General features: G+C 40.7%; 1 protein-coding gene across 1 annotated transcript in view; it reads left to right on the forward strand.

Moving 5' to 3' along the window:
* The first annotated feature begins 1,583 nt into the window (after positions 1 to 1,583).
* The window catches only part of myom1a (myomesin 1a (skelemin)), a 104,709-nt gene continuing 85,920 nt past the window's right edge, over positions 1,584 to 20,372 (forward strand). Inside the window, exons 1-6 of the mRNA XM_060932063.1 lie at positions 1,584 to 1,704; positions 3,357 to 3,591; positions 16,435 to 16,485; positions 16,598 to 16,654; positions 16,784 to 16,912; positions 18,072 to 18,249. Coding sequence (XP_060788046.1) covers positions 3,455 to 3,591; positions 16,435 to 16,485; positions 16,598 to 16,654; positions 16,784 to 16,912; positions 18,072 to 18,249 — 552 coding nt within the window. The 5' untranslated portion in view covers positions 1,584 to 1,704; positions 3,357 to 3,454. The remainder of the gene's footprint in view (positions 1,705 to 3,356; positions 3,592 to 16,434; positions 16,486 to 16,597; positions 16,655 to 16,783; positions 16,913 to 18,071; positions 18,250 to 20,372) is intronic.

Consider the following 20,372-nt stretch of genomic DNA (forward strand, 5'->3'; position numbering starts at 1 on the left):
TATATAAATTTTTTTCTTGACCAAATTCTAACAGAAAACGAGAGCGCCCGAAAGGGAAAACCAAGCCAAGCCGCCGTTTTGAATCCTCATTCAAGGCTGTAATGCAAATGGCTTCCTCCTCGGTATACAAGTGCACTTCCATGGCAGGAAAAAAAATACATTTTGCTGCCTATGTAGTCCCCTATTTATACAAATAGGAGTCATTCAGGATTCAGCCATGTTTTTGCTCAGCATTAGCAAGTTAGAGGTTTTTAGTTTTCTTTTATTTCTTTATAAGATTTTTGATAATCTTATAAATAAATCTTATTAAAAAAAGATAAATGTTGACAAAAAATTCTACTATGTTTGTTGTTGTTGTGAACAAGTGAGTCGCCAGAGGTCTGTAACTGGGGTCTGTATCGTAGGATACGGACCCGCTCGCCAGCCAATCAGAGCGCAGGATTTGAAGGAAAACGCACCACGAAAAAAATAATTGATGTTATGAATGTATCTTTTTTCCAAGAATTATTATTACTGTAGCATTTTTCACAAATTGCTCCTGTCATTTTGCTGGTTTGTTTACATTCTAAGCCAAAATGATTTTGTTGGACGTTTTGTATAAAGTTTTTATTTATTGAATTTGCTAAAAATAAAAAATGTCTTGTTTCTCAAAATCCAGTAAATATGGATATAATAGAACAGTTATTCCACTCAATCTTGTCGTACATGGCTCATAGCCATCAGCTCATGTAGGACTCAATTTTGTGGAATAACTCTTAATTATTCACTTCACCTCTCAGTGGTTTTAAAGTTATGGCTGATCGGTGTATGTTGCTTGGCAGAGGTTTACACTCTACTGAGTTCCCTTGTAGTATTAAACATGTTTCATGTCTTAAACAGAAGTGGCTAAAAAGTGGATACTATTTTATTTAAAATAGAGACAAAATACTCAACTAGGCCTACTCTTTCAATTCAAGTATCTGATCCATATTTTATTTCACAAGTTCTTTACAGGGAATAATTGAACAATACCTTATAATATGAGCCGTATCTTGTTCTGAAACTAGACAGATAAAAGGAGCTGCCTTATAAATCTAAAAGTGTTCGCAAAAAGAGCTGATATTCTGTAGACCGACCATCCATCCTTGTAGGCTTCATTTAGTTTGGTGAAGATGTGGATGGGTTTTCTAAGCCTGTACAAGTCACTTAATGTGTAAGGTGATTAAGGCAGAACATGAGAAGAGTAGTTATTTGTAATTAATTATTTTTAGTGATTGTTTAATCGTCTCCTCAGCCATGTTGAATTTGGTGGGTTCTCGTTTCTAGCATGTTAGCTAATCTGAGTTTATGAGCTAACTTCCCCTCCCAAACCCACTGAGCTGGGATAAATGGCCAGTGTTGGCAGATACAATTTTCCAAACTTACAGTTTGGCCTGATCTATGGTTAATCATTTGGGGTTTAAACTGTCTACAAGGCCTCATAACATGAACTCAATCTGGCAACCCGGTATGCATCTGTCCACTGCGGGCTAAATTTAACGCTCTGCTCGCCATACAAGGTCGCGCGCGCTGCTCACTGCCGAGTGTTGAGCAGCAGCATTATTTTTGGCCTGTGTGCTCGCGCACTCCGCTCCGCCGCCCCGCACTGCTGCGCCACCCGCAGTCTGGCCGCTTTTGGTGTCCAGTCACTTCTGTCTCACTTTTCCCTGCAGAATTTGGAGGCTGGTAAGAAACTGCATTTTATTGACTTGGTATAACTGGCTTCTTGTGTTCTGAGTTTCCTAAATTACAGAAAATTATTAGTTGGGATTAATGATGTGTAAACTGGTAGCTATATTTTAACCTGTAAACTTTTTTTCCTGAAGGATTTTTATGATATTAAAAAATTCACATTTGGTACAATAGCTTCGCTTTTATATTCATCTGTAATCTACAGAGAGCCTAAAGGTCTTTTTTTTTCTTGTGTGCATAAATTAATTATCTTGTTGGACCAAGTTATTTATCTTGTGCTCACAAGATAATTTACTATAAATTCATTTGCATTCCTTATATAATGGAGAGAACTCAGCTAATCAAGTTTTATTTTCAAAGGAGCCCTACAGTCCCTTAAGGTGATAATTTTATCTTGTTCCCACAAGATAATAATTTGTTCAAAAGATAAAAACATGCTCCTACAAGATAATTACTTGTTTCCAAGACAATAACTTGTTCAAAAGATAATAACGTGCTCCTACAAGATAATTACTTGTTTCCAAGATAATAACTTGTTCAAAAGATAATAACGTGCTCCTACAAGATAATAACTTGCTCCCACAAGATAATTACTTGTTTCCAAAATAATAACTTGTTCAAAAGATAATAACATGCTCCTACAAGATAATAACTTGCTCCTACAAAATAATTACTTGTTTCCAAGATGATAACTTGTTCAAAAGATAAAAATGTGCTCCCACAAGATAATAACATGCTCCCACAAGATAATTACTTGTTCCCACAAGATAATTACTTGTTTCCAAGATAATAACTTGTTCAAAAGATAATAACTTGCTCCCACAAGATGGTAACTTATTCCCACAAGATAATAACTTTCTCCCACAAAATAATTCCTTGTTTCCAAGATAATAACTTGTTCAAAAGATAATAACGTGCTCCCACAAGATAATAACTTTCTCTCACAAAATAATTACTTGTTTCCAAGATAATGACTTGTTCAAAAGATAATAACTTGTTCCTACAAGATAATAACTTTCTCCCACAAGATAATAACTTTCTCCCACAAAATAATTACTTCTTTCCAAGATAATAACTTGTTCAAAAGATAATAACATGCTATCACAAGATAATAACTTCTTTTCCAAGATAAAAATAAAACGTTTAAAAAATCACCTTTTGGACTTTAGAGGCTCTGAAGTAATTAATTTTGCATTGCATTAAATGAAAATATTACGATAATATTTTAAGTACCACCATAATTGGTGTTGTGGCAGCCTATTGTATATGTTCTGATAATACAAGTTATTATCTTTTGAACAAGTTATTATCTTGTGTGAGCACATTATTATCTATTACCTCCCTTATGTCTGAATGAAATATAATGATAATTTCTTTTACAGTCATTAAGTCTACTTCTTGTCAAATCTTCAGGCTGGCTGAATTAATTTGTTGACCATTGTTAATCCTTGTGAATTAGTTTACCAGTAACAAGTAAATTTTCTGTAGTTGTACATGTTTGGCTAAAATGTTAACAGATATTTAAATTAAGTTCAGTGTAATGGATTCAGTCTGAAGTGCCAAACTGGCACTAGCCCAACATTTGAACAACTTTTGAGTTGAACATGTTCATGCCTTGACCCAAATGCGATGGAATTGACCCTTAGCTGAACTGTGAGTGCACCTAAAGCAACAAATCGAGGGGGAACCCAGGCCTAAAGGACATTCAGAAGTCAAGTGCACAGCAATCCAAGATCCACTCAGGATGTCAGGATCCATACAAGTGCAACAGGAGCAGCAGCAGCGGCGGAATCTGGAGACTCAATATGAAAGCAGCTACCACCAAAGCTCACTGTCGTCCTTTAGCCAACAGTCTTATGTAGCTCACATGAGCAGCATGGGGTAAGAGGAGCCAGCGATGACATGTCACTGTGCCCTTCTCTGATGTGTGCTGATTAATAGACTAGCACCTGGAAAGCTACCTCACATTGTTGCTGCTTTTTAATCACAACACCTTTAACCAGCCTAGAGGCTCACATGCTTATGTAATAAATAACACCTCATCTTTCTAACTCATCCTCACACATTGTTCAGGATGAGATCAGTCTTCTAAACAATATAAAGCAAGCGACAAAGTTGTTTCTTGTGTGATGTTTGAGTTTTACTGTGGAAAAAAATCGTTAAAGGTTCTGACTGCAAAGTTGAATTCTGGGCAGAATGTTCTATTTCTATTTCTGTTGGAGTTTTGAGATGTTCTGCTGCTGCACACACCCTGTATCCTATGTGTAAATGTTAAGCCGAGACAAAAAGCGTCCTGCGTTTTACGATTCTGGAGACTGCTGAAGCAAATGAGCAGCAATATCACATGACCACCATGGGGCATGTTTGACCTACTTTTAACCAAAGCAAGTCAGCATGGGCAAACATGGTGAACTCCGCTCTTTCGCCGGGTAAAAGCCAGTGGAAAAGAAAAGGAAAGCCTGCCTAGTGAGTGCAGCTGCAAGATAGAGCAAAGTTAGATGACGAAATTATTCTAGCTAGCGCTTCCTTATCTTAGCCTTAGAATGCATTGGCTCGAGTCCATGGTAACGAGCATGGAGTTATACATCTAATGATTTGATCTTACAGAGAAATAAACAATAACACAAAAGCAGTAACAGAGAAAAGATTTATTTGTCTTTTGTTTCACGGATCTACAGTTAGGTCCATACAGTGGGGCAAAAAAGTATTTAGTCAGTCACCAATTGTGCAAGTTCTCCCACTTAAAAAGATGAGAGAGGCATGTAATTTTCATCATAGGTACACTTCAACTATGAGAGACAAAATGAGAAAAAAATCCAGAAAAGCACATTGTCTGATTTTTAAAGAATTTATTTGCAAATTATGGTGGAAAATAAGTATTTGGTCAATAACAAAATTTCATCACAGTACTTTGTTATATACCCTTTGTTGGCAATGACAGAGGTCAAAAATTTTCTGGAAGTCTTCACAAGGTTTTCACACACTGTTGCTGGTATTTTGGCCCATTCCTCCATGCAGATCTCCTCTAGAGCAGTGATGTTTTGGGGCTGTCGCTGGGCAACACGGACTTTCAACTCCCTCCAAAGATTTTCTATGGAGTTGAGATCTGGAGACTGGCTAGGCCACTCCAGGACCTTGAAATGCTTCTTACGAAGCCACTCCTTCGTTGCCTGGGTGGTGTGTTTGGGATCATTGTCATGCTGAAAGACCCAGCCATGTTTCATCTTCAATGCCCTTGCTGATGGAAGGAGGTTTTCACTCAAAATCTCATGATACATGGCCCCATTCATTCTTTCCTTTACACGGATCAGTCGTCCTGGTCCCTTTGCAGAAAAACAGCCCCAAAGCATGATGTTTCCACCCCCATGCTTCACAGTAGGTATGGTGTTCTTTGGATGCAACTCAGCATTCTTTCTCCTCCAAACACGACAAGTTGGGTTTTTACCAAAAAAGTTCTATTTTGGTTTCATCTGACCATATGACATTCTCCCAATCCTCTTCTGGATCATCCAAATGCTCTCTAGCAAACTTCAGACGGGCCTGGACATGTACTGGCTTAAGCAGGGGGACACGTCTGGCACTGCAGGATTTGAGTCCCTGGCGGTGTAGTGTGTTACTGATGGTAGCCTTTGTTACTTTGGTCCCAGCTCTCTGCAGGTCATTCACTAGGTCCCCCCGTGTGGTTCTGGGATTTTTGCTCACCGTTCTTGTGATCATTTTGACCCCACGGGGTGAGATCTTGCATGGAGCCCCAGATCGAGGGAGATTATCAGTGGTCTTGTATGTCTTCCATTTTCTAATAATTGCTCCCACAGTTGATTTCTTCACACCAAGCTGCTTACCTATTGCAGATTCAGTCTTCCCAGCCTGGTGCAGGTCTACAATTTTGTTTCTGGTGTTCTTTGACAGCTCTTTGGTCTTGGCCATAGTGGAGTTTGGAGTGTGACTGTTTGAGGTTGTGGACAGGTGTCTTTTATACTGATAACGAGTTCAAACAGGTGCCATTAATACAGGTAACGAGTGGAGGACAGAGGAGCCTCTTAAAGAAGTTGTTACAGGTCTGTGAGAGCCAGAAATCTTGCTTGTTTGTAGGTGACCAAATACTTATTTTACCAAGGAATTTACCAATTAATTCATTAAAAATCTACAATGTGATTTCCTGGATTCTTTCCCCCCATTCTGTCTCTCATAGTTGAAGTGTACCTATGATGAAAATTACAGGCCTCTCTCATCCTTTTAAGTGGGAGAACTTGCACAATTGGTGGCTGACTAAATACTTTTTTGCCCCACTGTATATATTTGGACACTGACACAAATTTTGTTTTTTTACCTGTTTACTGAAACATATTCAAGTTATAGTTATATAATGGACATGGACATAAAGTCCAGACTTTCAGCTTTCATTTGAGGATATCCACATTAAAATTGGATGAAGGGTTTGAGTTTCAGCTCCTTAACATGTGCCACCCTGTTTTTAAAGGGACCAAAAGTAATTGGACAGTTGACTCAAAGGCTATTTCATGGGCAGGTGTGGGCAGTTCCTTCGTTATGTCATTCTCAATTAAGCAGATAAAAGGCCTGGAGTTGATTTGAGGTGTGGTGCTTGCATTTGGAAGATTTTGCTGTGAAGAAAACATGCGGTCAAAGGGGCTCTCCATGCAGGTGAAACAAGCCATCCTTAAGCTGCGAAAACAGAAAAACCCCATCCGAGAAATTGCTACAATATTAGGAGTGGCAAAATCTACAGTTTGGTACATCCTGAGAAAGAAAGAAAGAAAGAAAGCACTGGTGAACTCATCAATGCAAAAAGACCTGGACACCCACAGAAGACAACAGTGGTGGACGATCGCAGAATAATTTCCATGGTGAAGAGAAACCCCTTCACAACAGCCAACCAAGTGAACAACACTCTCCAGGAGGTAGGCCTATCAATATCCAAATCTACCATAAAGAGAAGACTGTATGAAAGTAAATACAGAGGGTTCACTGCATGGTGCAAGCCACTCATAAGCCTCAAGAATAAAAAGGCTAGATTGGACTTTGCTAAAAAAGCATCTAAAAAAGCCAGCACAGTTCTGGAAGAACATTCTTTGGACAGATGAAACCAAGATCAACCTCTACCAGAATGATGGAAAGAAAAAAGTATGGTGAAGGCGTGGTACAGCTCATGATCCAAAGCATACCACATCATCTGTAAAACACGGTGGAGGCAGTGTGATGGCTTGGGCATGCATGGCTGCCAGTGGCACTGGGTCACTAGTGTTTACTGATAATGTGACACAGGACAGAAGCAGCCGGATGAATTCTGAGGTATTCAGAGACATACTGTGTGCTCAAATCCAGCCAAATGCAGCCAAACTGATTGGTCGGCGTTTCATAATACAGATGGACAATGACCCAAAACATAAAGCCAAAGCAACCCAGGAGTTTATTAAAGCAAAGAAGTGGAATATTCTTGAACGGCCAAGTCAGTCACCTGATCTCAACCCAATTGAGCATGCATTTCACTTGTTAAAGACTAAACTTCAGACAGAAAGGCCCAAAAACAAACAGCAACTGAAACCGCTGCAGTAAAGGCCTGGCAAAGCATTAAAAAGGAGGAAACACAGCGTCTGGTGATGTCCATGAGTTCAAGACTTCAGGCAGTCATTGCCAACAAAGGGTTTTCAACCAAGTATTAGAAATGAACATTTTATTTACAATTATTTAATTTGTCCAATTACTTTTGAGCCCCTGAAATGAAGGGATTGTGTTTAAAAAATGCTTTAGTTCCTCACATTTTTATGCAATCATTTTGTTCAACCCACTGAATTAAAGCTGAAAGTCTGAACTTCAGCTGCATCTGAATTGTTTTGTTTAAAATTCATTGTGGTAATGTACAGAACCAAAATTAGAAAAATGTTGCCTCTGTCCAAACATTTATGGACCTAACTGTATTCACGAATGTCAACCACAAATTACATACCTGCGACTCAAAACTCTTCAAGGTTGGTGCAGAGTCACGATGTTTTCTGCACGTCGCCATCTTGGAGTGACACAGTTCCATAGTTATGCTAATTAGTTAAAGCTCCTCGCATTCGGCTGTTTCCGTAGGGTTGTACTTTACCTCAAGAGGGAGAAAAACAGTCCCAAAATGAAGAAAAGCAACCCTCAGGACATTAAAATGATCACATCTTGTCCACATTTTATTGTTCTTTCAATAAAAACAATTGAAAATTTCAAATGACTTTGCAGTCAGCACCTTTAAGTGCAAAGATTTAACCACTTAGGTTTGTGAATAATTGCATCATTTTATTTCAGGTATATGTATATTGTTTAGCATTATGACTCCAAGTGTAGTACACATTTAAGCTGAGCTTGAGACCATATAGGTTAAGTTCAAATCAATTAATTTGATTTTATTTGTATATAGCTTTTAATCATAGACATTGTCACAAAGCAGCTTTCCAAAAAAAAAAAACCTTGATCCCTAATGAATGGAGGTGACAGTGGCAAGGAAAAACGTCCTGAGATGACAGGAGGAAGAAAACTTGAGAGGAACCTGACTCAAAAGTGAACCCATTCTCATTTGGGTGACACTGGATAGTGGGATTATAAATCATTCCCCTTATAAAACTGTATACTATAAAGTTAAGCAGGATTAAGTACTGTGTTGAAAGGATGTTCAGTATGAGCTGCATGTTTTAATGATTACAGCAGCAGTTCTTAGGAATGAGTAATAATGATGTGAGTTGAATATGAACTGTGCTTGGAAAGTCTAATCTTTAGAGTATCCATGTCAGAGTTAGACCATCCACAGCATCAGTTTAAAGTGCATATTCTGGACCAATTTCGGGGTTTTTTATATGAAAGTACGTCCCTTTACACACTCATCCAGAAGGGTAATTTTGCACAAGGCCATCTGTCTACAGCAGAAAAAAATAAAATAACAAAACGCGTCTGGAAAAATCCCAAAGGAGTCTGGAGCCAGATTCGTGACGTCACCTGCGGAAGCGCCAGCAGGCTGCATGAGCTCCGCACGGTTTCAGTGCACAGCCTGTGTAGACCAAGCGCTCCCATTTCTCTCTCATTGTCCGGTCTTTTGGAAAACAATGAGTACTAATCCCATCAAGATTGGTGTTGCTACACCCTCCTACGATACATCTGTTAACCATTTTAATAATTACGCGATAACGTTGAAGAAATTTGCAGAAAACCACCAGGTCGTTTTCTCATAAACAAACCAGCGCTAACGTAGGATTCAGAGGGAGGCGTCCCGCACGCGATGTCACGAAAATCAATGTTTGCCAGGAAATCCAAATGCCAAGTTTTTTCAGAGGCGGACCAATTCGCCTCAAACGGCTTGATTTCAACTGAATTTTTCTGGTCTTGCGCAAGGTAAAAAAAATTGCACAAAATGCAAAATGTGACAGATATTTGACCAAAGTTTAATATAAAATAGGAAAATTACATTGATCTTGCTCCTGAATTTACCCGTGATATGCACTTTAAGTACCCATACATTCATCTTTATAGTTTTCTAAAAGTTGTAGGCTTGTATTGTAGAGCTTTGCACTGCTGATATTTTATAGATTTTTGAAAAATATTACATCCTTTGCTATACTTTGTTTTTTGTAGACATATAGAGTACTGTGCAGAAGTCTTCGGCACATGTAAAGAAATGCTGTAGACCAAAAACGGCTTTAAAAATAATGAAACGAAAGGTTTGAACATTAAAAAATTACTATAAACATCAGTAAGCCATAATAAATAAATGAAACAAAGTCAATAGTTGGTGTGAGACGACCCTTTGCTTTAAAAAAAAATAGTAGTCTCCGGTACAGTGAGTGCAGTTTTATAAGGAAATGAGCTGTAGGTTTTACTGAGCATCTTACAGAACCAGCCACAGTTCTTCTGGACACTTTGACTGTCACACTCGCGTCTTAATTTTGCACCAAAACCCAGCAGCCTTCATTATATTTTCTTTTTTAATCTGAAAAGTGCGCTCTTATATAATATGCTGCTCAGATACAAACTTTTTTTTCAGTAACACTGAATTTTGTGCTGGAAAGCGAACATTTAGACTCTAAAATGTTTTTGTACTGACTTGATAATGTAGAAGTCATAAAATAGAAATCTATTTTTAAAAAAAGTTTGTTTGAAAAAAAAGGGTGCCTAAGACTTTTGCACAGTACTGTTTATTATGGTCCATAGTGGATCTTGATACTGTGATATGTTGATACAGCTTTATTTTGTGTTGTCTTTTCATTTCCTGATAATACATTCATCATTAACACATTTCTTTGCTAGAAAAGGGCTGAACGTGTGTCAGGAAACCAGTGTCCTTATACTTATATTGTAGTGTACAAAACTCATAAAAGTTAAGTACATCGCTAGCTGAATGTGCCATAACAGGGTTATTAGAGAATGGTGAGACTATACCAGTGTCAAATCAGACTCTTTTAATAGTTATATAATTGGATTTTGTTGTTCCTCACTTGTTAGTAGCTTGGTTAATATTGTTTGCCAAAATGCTTTCTTGAAAATAATCTGATTTTGTTCTCTATGCTAATCATGATTCTCCATGATGCAGTAGGAGGAGGAAATTTAACCTCTCCGCTGTAAGAAAAAAAAAGCAAAGGTTATTAATGTAACTCAGGGCTATTTGTGGCTCATGAGACAGGGAAATGTAGAGGCTCAAGATCCCTGTTACTGTACTGCAAATGTACATCCACTTTCCCAGCTGAATCCTGGGAATGTGTAGTACTGAGAATGATACTTAGAAGCTTTATGCAGCATTTACTTTAGGAGAAAAAAAAACAGTTTCCTTTTATGTGTACACTTGGGCGGCATGGTAGTGCAGTGGTTAGCACTGTCGCCTCACAGCAAGAAGGTCCTGGGTTCGAGCCCAGTGGTCAACAAGGGTCTTTCTGTGTTGAGTTTGCATGTTGTCCGCGTGGGTTTCCTCCGGGTGCTCCAGTTTCCCCCACAGTCCAAAGACATCCAGGTTAGGCTAATTGGTGGCTCTAAATTGACCGTAGGTGTGAATGGTTCTCTGTGTCAGCCCTGTGATGACCTGGAGACTTGTCCAGGGTGTACCCCGCCTCTCGCCCATAGTCAGCTGGGATAGGCTCCAGCTTGCCTGCGACCCTGTAGGACAGGATAAGCAGCTACAGATAATGGATGGAGGGTGTACACTTTAGCTTGTTTTGTCTTCATTACAAGATTATGTAAATCTTTTCTATAAATCCCATCACCTGCTGTGATAAAACCTGCAATTCCAATACCCAAAAAAGGGAGATCTGACACTACCAACAAACTACTGTGGCATCTTTCTGACACCAGTCACTGCAAAGATTTATAATAGGCTCCTCCTAAACTGCATTATTCCTGAGGTCGATCCTCTGCTGCACAAAAACCAAAATAGGTTCAGAAAAGGGTGTTTGATGAGCTTTCAAATCCTGTCCTTACGGCGCATCATCAAGGAAATACGGAAGTATAACAAGGAACTAACAATATGCTTTGTAGACTTCCACAAGGCGTTTTACTCGATAAGCAGACAAGCCATATCGATATTGATATCCTCCCACTCTATGGTATACCCAAACCAATTGTGGAAGCTATAAAGTCACTCTACATGAACACCAAGGCCACTATCATCACGCCTAATGGACAAACTTCATTCTTTTTGATCTCAGCAGGAGTACTCCAAGGTAATACCCTCACTCCTTTTATCTTTATCCTTGTGCTCGACTACATCCTGCGCCTGTTGCTTGACAGTCTGGATAACAGAGATCTGCAGATCCAACCTAGACGTAGCCAAAGACATCTGGCGCAATATCTCACTGACCTCAATTTCGCAGACGACCTAGCACTGGTCTCAAAACTAGATGAAGACGCAGAAGCCTTGCTCCAGTCCCTTGAAAAAGCAGCTGTTTTGATTGGATTACATTGCAATGAGAACAAGACGGAGTACATCAACACTGGCCAGAATCCCAAAGACCTGAAATCCCTCTCCGGTGTAAACATCAAATGAGCAGAAGATTTCAAATACCTAGGATCCTGGAGCATGGACTCGCAAAAGGACTTCAAAGTGAGAAAGGCACTAGCTTAGGTAGCTTGTAACAAGTTTGGCATTCAAACCTGCAAAATTATTCTAAAATCTACATGTTCCAGTACCTAGTAGAGCCAATTCTACTCTATGGCTCAGAAACCTGGACCTTAACACAGAAAGATTGGAAACAATTAGATGGAACATACACAAATCTCCTTCGCAGAGTGCAGAACATTCACTGGTCCAAGCAAGCGGCACGGGAGAGAATATACAGAAACCTACCACCGACTTCAGAGAAGCTCAGGAGCAGACACCTTCAGTTCACTGTTTGAGGGCAGAGAACAAGGTCATATCATCACATATCGAGACTACTGTTATGGACCCAAAACCTCCCAATTTGCTGTCGAAAGACAACGTTTGCTCAGCTGATATCAAGGGACACAAGGATCAAAATAGAGGATTTGAAGCTAGTCATGTGGGACCACACTCTATTGTGCAAAACAACCCGGCCTGTGATGTCAAAGGAGGATGATGATGATGATGTAGAGGTTTATAGCAGATGGTTTTACAGTGATGCTGAGAATAAATACAATTTGAATTGCTTTTCGGTAATAAGGTTAATGCTGAAAGCCGGTGTAGTCCAGAGATGTCTAGAGAATTATGACACTGCAATGGATGAAGAATGAATCTCCCCAGACGCCAGAGCTTTGTACATGGCAGGCCCTGTTTATCAAGCATGTCAACAACAGGAAGCCCATAATACCTCTGGCAGGTGGAAATATGTGACAGGACTATTTACATGCCTCCAGGTTTATCTCCTGCCGCCATCCAATTGAGAGGGCTATTTGTTCTAAAAAAAAAAAAAACTTTATGTCTAGAGCATGTCTGATGTGCTTAAAGAAGACAACTGTGCAATACTTTGAAATGTTAATTTTTTATTTTCAGAATTTAAATGAGGAATAACATTATTACCTCCACCAAGGAGGTTATGTTTTCGGTAGCGTTGGTTTGTCTGTTAGCAACATTACGGAAAAAGTTATTAACGGATTGCTCTGAAATTTTTTCCAGAGGTGTGACTGGGCACAAGTAACAATCCATTAAATTTTGGCGGTGATCCGGATCACCTTCTGGATCCCAGATTTTTTTTAAAGGATTCTTGGAGGAGGTCTGCGCTCTCCGAGTGCTTTTCTAGTCTTTAATAGAAAATGCTTATATTGTTTAGAGTTGTCGGTGTTGAATAAGCCCATAACCATTTAAAGTCTTGGAGGAAATCTGCGTAAAAAGCGCAACGGGCCTCATTTAACAAACTAAATACGAACAGATTTATTTGTGTATTTGTACTTGTTGCATTCATGAAAATCCAGTCAGTTTAAAAATACTTGTAACCTATGAGCACTCCCGAGTTTCTGTACATTTACTTCAGGAGACGCACTAATATAAATGGCATCAGTTATTGCTCTTTTATAGGGGATTGCACTGTCAAGTTTTAATAGTTTATGTATTTCCCAATTGCATGCACAAATTTAGTTGTAGAAAAGTTTTTGAAATGCAGTTATTTCATATTAATAACTTGAAAAACAGCAACCCAAAACAAATCCATAAATTAAGACAAATGAGTCTAGCTTATGGCAGCATGGTGGTGTAATGGTTAGCCCTGTCGCTTCACAGCAAGAAGGTTCTGTGCCCGATGGGGGCCTTTCTGTGTGGAGTTTGTGTGTTCTCCTCGTGTCTGTCCGGGTTTCCTCCGGGTGCGCTGGTTTACCCCAAAGGCATGCAGGTTAGGTTAATTGGTGGCTGTAAATTGACCATAGGTGTGAATGGTTGTTTGTCTCTATGTGTCAGCCCTGCAATAACCTGGCAACTTGTCCAGGGTGTACCCCACCTCTCACCCATAGTCAGCTGGGATAGGCTCCAGCTTGCCCGCGACCCTGCACAGGATAAGTGGTTACGGATAATGGATGGAGTCTAGCTGATGAGCTACAGTGGCTGAGCTGCATCACTGGAAAATTTAGCATGTGCTATGTGTTTAAACATTCAATCATTTTGTTGTTTTCAGCTCACTGTGAGTTTTGCCTTTAATACAGTTTTGTGGGTGCCACTGAATGTAAATCGCCTGGCCCATGAATGCAGTAATTGGCATTTATGAACATACACGCATGAGTGCAGTACAACATTATATACACTCACTGGAAACTTTAATACGTAGGAACTTGTTCTTTATTCTAAGATTTCTGTTCTTGCCTGGCAGGAGTGGAACCCAATGTGGTCTTCTGCTGTTGCATGCTGAGATGCTTTTCTGCTCACCACAGTTGTAAAGAGTGATTATATGAGTTACTATATCCTTCCTGGCAGTTTGAACCAATCTGGCCATTTTCCTCCGACCTCTCTTATCAACGAGGCGTTTGTTTCCACCCACAGAACTGTCACTCACTCATTGTTTTTTTGCACCATTCTGTGTAAATTCTAGAGACTGTTATGTGTGAAAACCCCAGGAAATCAGCAGTTTCTGACATACTCAAACCAGTCCATCTGGCTCAAACCAACACCCATGCCACAGTGAAAGTCAAACTTTGATATCACAATTCGACTTACAGTATAAGCACGGTCCATATATTTTCAATAGGCTTTGAAATCAGGACTTGTTTTAAGCTTAATGTTAGCCTGCTTTATCCTCCACAACCAGCTCTGATGCGTGTTTGGGTTCAGTGTCCTGTTGTGACTCCCAAGTCATGTTCAAGTTTCTGATGGTTTATACTGAAGAATCATGAGGTAGTCCTCCTTCTTCATTATTCCATCCACTTTGTGCAATGAACCAGTTCCACTGGCAGCAAAACAGCCCCAGAGCATGATGATTCTACCACCACCAGCTGGTACAGTGTCCCTCTGTACATGGTGGTCATTGTGGCCAAACAACTCAATCTTTATCTCATCTGACCATACAGCTATCCTCCAGAAGGCTTTTTCTTTGTCCGTGTGGTCAGCTTCAAACTTTAGTTAAGATTGAAGGTATCAATTTTGGAGCAGGGGGTTATTTCTTGGATAGCAGCCTCTTAGTCCATGGTGATGTAAAACTCACTGAACTGTAGACAGTGATCCATTAGCTTCCAGTTCATGGCAGGGCTGTGCCATGGTGGTTCCCACGTTGTTCCTGGCCATCCAAACCAATTTCCTTTCAGCTGAGGGTGACAGTTTGGGTTTTCTTGAAGCAAAGTGGCTTGGCAAAGTGACTACACCTCACAATAACTTGAATACAATTGTTTGAACTGATCTTGGAATTTGCAGTTGTTTAGAAATGGCTCCAAGAGACATTCCGGAGTTGTGTATATCTGCGATCCTCTTTCTCAGATCTGCACTGAGCTCCTTGGACTTTCCCATTTTACTGTGTGTTGGTCAATCCAATGAGTGCTGTAAACAAACCCTTTTTATGAAGGCACAGAGAAGCTACCAGCTGTAGTCAATCATGATCACTAACAGGAAGTTAAGAGACCTCGGCCTTAGCAAGATAAGAGACATTTTGGAAGTTTCAGCACCTCTGAATTAATAATCTAAGTGAGCGTATGTAAATTTTTGACCCTCTATGTATAATTTTGATCCTGTGTTGATTTCAGAAAACCCAAAGAAAATTCAAACTTGTGCACCAAATTCTAGTGTTTTTTTAATTAAAGATGTATGCTGTACATTCTGCCACAGAAAAAGAACAGTTCAAAGAAATGACTGAAAGCCCAAATATTGCCATGACATTCATATCCAAGATGACATTCATGTCACTGTATGTAAACTTCTGACCACAACTGTATATACAACATGCAACTTTACCAAAAGATAAACCAGACCCAATAATAGCAGCAGCAGCAGTTTTTTCATGCAGCAATTGAATTGTTAGTCTTTATGACAGCAGGATACAGCCAACAGCGGTATACATAATGTACAGTTTATCTCATCTCATTATCTCTAGCCACTTTATCCTGTTCTACAGGGTCGCAGGCAAGCTGGAGCCTATCCCAGCTGACTACGGGCGAAAGGCGGGGTACACCCTGGACAAGTCGCCAGGTCATCACAGGGCTGACACATAGACACAGACAACCATTCACACTCACATTCACACCTACGCTCAATTTAGAGTCACCAGTTAACCTAACCTGCATGTCTTTGGACTGTGGGGGAAACCGGAGCACCCGGAGGAAACCCATGCGGACACGGGGAGAACATGCAAACTCCGCACAGAAAGGCCCTCGCCGGCCACTGGGCTTGAACCCGGACCTTCTTGCTGTGAGGCGACAGCGCTAACCACTACTGTACAGTTTATTTAAAGTTAAAACAGTCCAGTAAGGCATCAAAAGAAAATTTTGTCCCTACACATTACAATATTTCATCACAATAGTTCAACATTTTAAAATGCATTTTAGTTTTGCTTTTTTTTCTTCCTCCATGTTAACAGATTTGCTTTTTTATAACTATAGGTCAGTGTCTAATCACATTTTAAGCTTTCACTAACACACTAAACAAGATCATCATGTAACATATTAACATTTTCATTCCATCAGAACTGCAGGAACTGTGACATTGTGTGTTTTATTGAAATGAGCAGCAGGGTTAGCTTTAACAATAAAAAGCTCTGCTGATTTTGTTTCTATCCCACTGCTTGACCCCGCTGTGGGTTTGTGGCGTGACTGCTGTTGGTTGTTCTTTAGGGTGCAGACTTCAGGTAAAAGGCAGGAGAAGAAACTGAGCTCCTTCTCCAGGTTAGAAACTCAGACATTATCAATTTTCTAATCAAAACAAGGGTAAGAATAATACATTGGGGTTTTTTTTCTCCACTACTTGTGGTGTGACTGCTGTTTGGCTTGTCTTTAGGGTGCATACCGGTACATCAGAGAAGAAGCAGGAGAAGAAACTGAGCTCAACCTCCAGGTCAGTAACTGAGACACTTTGCTGTTCTTTATCAAAGCAAAGACAAGAATACTACCTTTGATAATAAATCACAGTGTTATTTGTTTTCTCCACTGCTTGTTTTGTGACCGCTGTTGGATTTTTCTTTAGGGTGAAATCTTCAAGTAAGAAGCAAGAGGAAAAAAAGGCTTTCTACGCCAAGAGACACAAGTGCGCCTGCCTGGCACTGGACAAAGAAGAGAGTGTTGTTGGATACGTGGTGCCTGTTTGTAGAAGCAGGTGGCTGGCTTTCCTATACTTTCCTTCCTATTCCAAGTGCAGAATACTGGTTGATATATACCAAATGGCAGCATTGTAGTCGAATCACTAAACCTCGAGTCCGAGTCCAGTCTCGAGTCCCCAGTGTTCAAGTCTGAGTCAAGACCAAGTCATTAAAGAAAATTTCGAGTCGAGTCCGAGAACAAGACTCCACCCGCACCATTTGACGGTGGCCGTTGCTGCCTTTATGTGAAAGCATCTCTGCTACTGTGTTGGACTAACGTTACTGCTTGTCTGCCCCATTTTTGCTAAGAGGCTACAGATAAAAGGCTTGTTCATCGCTCAGCAAGCCCCGCCCACTATCAACAGGGCAAATAACATGAGAGAGGGTTAACACTAGCTAGTTCATCGCTCAGCAAGCAAACCCCGCTATCAACAGAGCAATGAACACAGCATGTCACTGACTCCTCTGGGTGGAGTCTTGCCAAATGGCGATTGAAGTTCGAGGTTGTCCCCGTCGTCTCCTCGATAGTTCTTCTACATATGGAACACACAGCAGTGCATTTTTCCCCACTGCACGAGAAGTCTGTATAAGTAAAGCAGACGATCCTAGCGGCTTCTCTCCAGGCATTTTAGCGCCATTAACGTTAGTTTGTTCCTGAACACGACATATGAACAGGTGAATGTGCATTCTGTTGCACAAAATTAGTATAAAAATGAATGTAGATATAAATAACTTATGCCAAATTATGGCATGTTACAAAAAATAAAGAAAAAATCCAAATCCTCGTCTCCAATTTACGAGTCCAAATGCAGTTAATGCACGAGTCCGAGTTCAAGTCGTCAGTGCTCAAGTCCAAGTCAGGTCCTGAGTCCTTAAAATTAGGGCATGAGTCAGATTCGAGTACTACAAGCCTGCCAAATGGACTAAACAAAGTATTTTATCAGAGGGGTTGGTATTTGTAAACCTCCCACATCCCCAGCAGGTTCACAGTATCTTTGATAAAAGATAGTTCAGTAGTTAACAATAAAAAACACTTTCTCTGTAACAATTCTATATGAATATGTAAATACATGACTCTTTTACTTTTACTTGCATTATCTAATTGATTTATTTCTGTGACTGTTAAAATGAAATTATCGTTTGGCCACCTATAAATCAATCCATCTCTTTTATCAGTTATTTAGCCACACAGGATCTGATGGAGAGCCAGGAGGAGGTGAAGGAGGAAGGTCTGGGCTACGTGGTCATGAAGAACCTCTTCTCCAGAGACACTGAGTACCAGCTGAAACTGGTGAAGAAGAGGCGCAGCACGACTATGAGGGAGTCTGCAGAAAAACTGTCCCTTAGCAAGAAGGTCATACTTCTACCCTAGTTACTCTTTTTTTTTTCCTTACCTGATGAAGAACTTTTATTGTGTGTGTGTGTGTGTGTGTGTGTGTGTGTGGTAGGCTGGGAAAAAAACATCAGCTATTGCTTTGTCTGAATTCAGCCAAAAAAGAGAGAAAAACAAAACAGTTTTGTCTAAAGTTGGGTTTTTGTGCTTATAACTAGGGCTAGGTCATCATCATCATCGTCCGGCTGCGCTGCAGTCGACCACCCACGATCGACGATCTGTCGCCAGGTCAGCAATGTCTTACGGCCACAAGTTGCCCTCAGAGTCTCCCAACAGAGACCTGATATAGCCCAGGAAGTTGAGCTGCTGGCGTCCTGGGCGCCTTTTGCCGTGCGTTGGTACATACAGGGCATATGTCCGGCATGGTTCCCCCACAGGCATTCTGAGTACATGCCCCAGGAATCGGAGTTGATGCTGCCTTACTGTGGCGATTAGGGGTTGAGTGTTGGTCAACTTGTAAATCCAGGCGTTGCTCACATGGTCTAGGTGCTTTATGTTAAGCATAACCCTATAGCATGACGTGGCGAACACGTTTAGCTTGTTTTCCATGTCCCCCAATATAACCCAGGACTCACAGCCATATAGAAATATTGTCACGCAGGTGGTGTTAAAAAGCTTGACTTTAGTGGATGTGGAGATTGATGGACTTCTCCAGATTTTCTCCAGCTTCCAAAAGGCAGTCCATGCAAGGGCTTTCCTCTTGGTCATGTCGTCACTGCTGGAGGCCATCATAGACCCCAGATATTTAAAGTTGGTAACATGTCTTATTGGCTGTCCGTATACCTCTAGCGGTGGTTGTCGGTTACAGTTAAATGTCATGTACTCGGTCTTGGGTACACTGATGATGAGTCCAAGTTGTTTCCCAGCAACCGCTGTTTTAGTAAGCTGTTCCTGCGCCCTGGGTATGGATGACTCAAGTAGTGCAATGTCGTCGGCAAAGTCCAAATCATTAAGGGTTTTAGCTGGATGTCTTCTGGACTGCCGAGGGTGCGTAACTACGCCTGAGTCTGAGTTCTTAGTTGATTCTGACATCAGGTAGTCAATAAGCACTATAAACAGAAATGGGGCAAGCACATCTCCTTGTAAGACTCCGGTAGTAACATGGAATGGGTCGGAGATCTTACCATCAACTATGACTGCACTCTTGGAGCTATTGTACAGTACTTTGATGGCATTAACTATAACCTCGGGTATGCCATAATGGCGAAGGACAGAGAACATGACACTTCTGTTGATGCAATCGAATGCCTTTTTGAAGTCTATAAATGTGACGGTAAGTGGGAGTTGGTAGGACTGGAAACCCTCTATGATCCTACGAAGAATGTGTATCTGTTGAGCACAACTTCTACCAGGGCGAAAACCGGCCTGGTTCTTCCGTAGTATTGGGTCAACATGTTCTCTAATTCGCATTAAGAGTATCTTGTTGTACACCTTAGCTGCTACGGACATTAGGCTGATCCCTCTGTAGTTGGTCATCAGGCTCAAGTCCCCTTTCTTTGGTAAGGGTATAACGACATTCGTGATCCACTGCTCAGGGGGAGTTAGCGTGGTGAAGACCTCTGTACAGAATTTGTGGATGGAATCGGCCATTACATATCCACCTCCCTGGAGGGCTTCCGCAGTTATTGCACAGTCCAAGCCTGGTGCTTTATTGTTCTTCAGATCCTGGATGGCCTTTACCGTCTCCTCCAGTGTAGGTGGATCGGTACTGATGGGTAGGTCTCGATCAGCAGGTGGGGGGAGAGATTCTGGTTGACCACTGTCGTTGTTTAGTAAATCAGCAAAGTATAGCCTCCATTCATCCAGGAGTTCGGAGTCACTAGATGGAGCTGATCCATCGCGCTTCTTAACTCTTGGGTTGGGCCTTCTACCCTTGCCAGCTAGTGAATTTACTATTTTCCAGGTGGTATTGTAGTCACCCTTCTTGTCATCCTCTTGAAGGTTTTCCAACTGTTGGTTCAGAAAGTCAAGTTCGTCTAACCTGTAGGAGTTGTTTAAGCAGTCGTTAAGTTTTCGCCAGGCCTCTCTTGCTTGACATGTTTTTGCAAGTAGGTATCTCTTCTTTGCTTGGTTTCTCTCCTCCC

This window comes from Neoarius graeffei, chromosome 1, assembly GCF_027579695.1.
Source record: "Neoarius graeffei isolate fNeoGra1 chromosome 1, fNeoGra1.pri, whole genome shotgun sequence".
In the NCBI taxonomy this organism is placed as follows: Eukaryota; Metazoa; Chordata; class Actinopteri; order Siluriformes; family Ariidae; genus Neoarius; species Neoarius graeffei.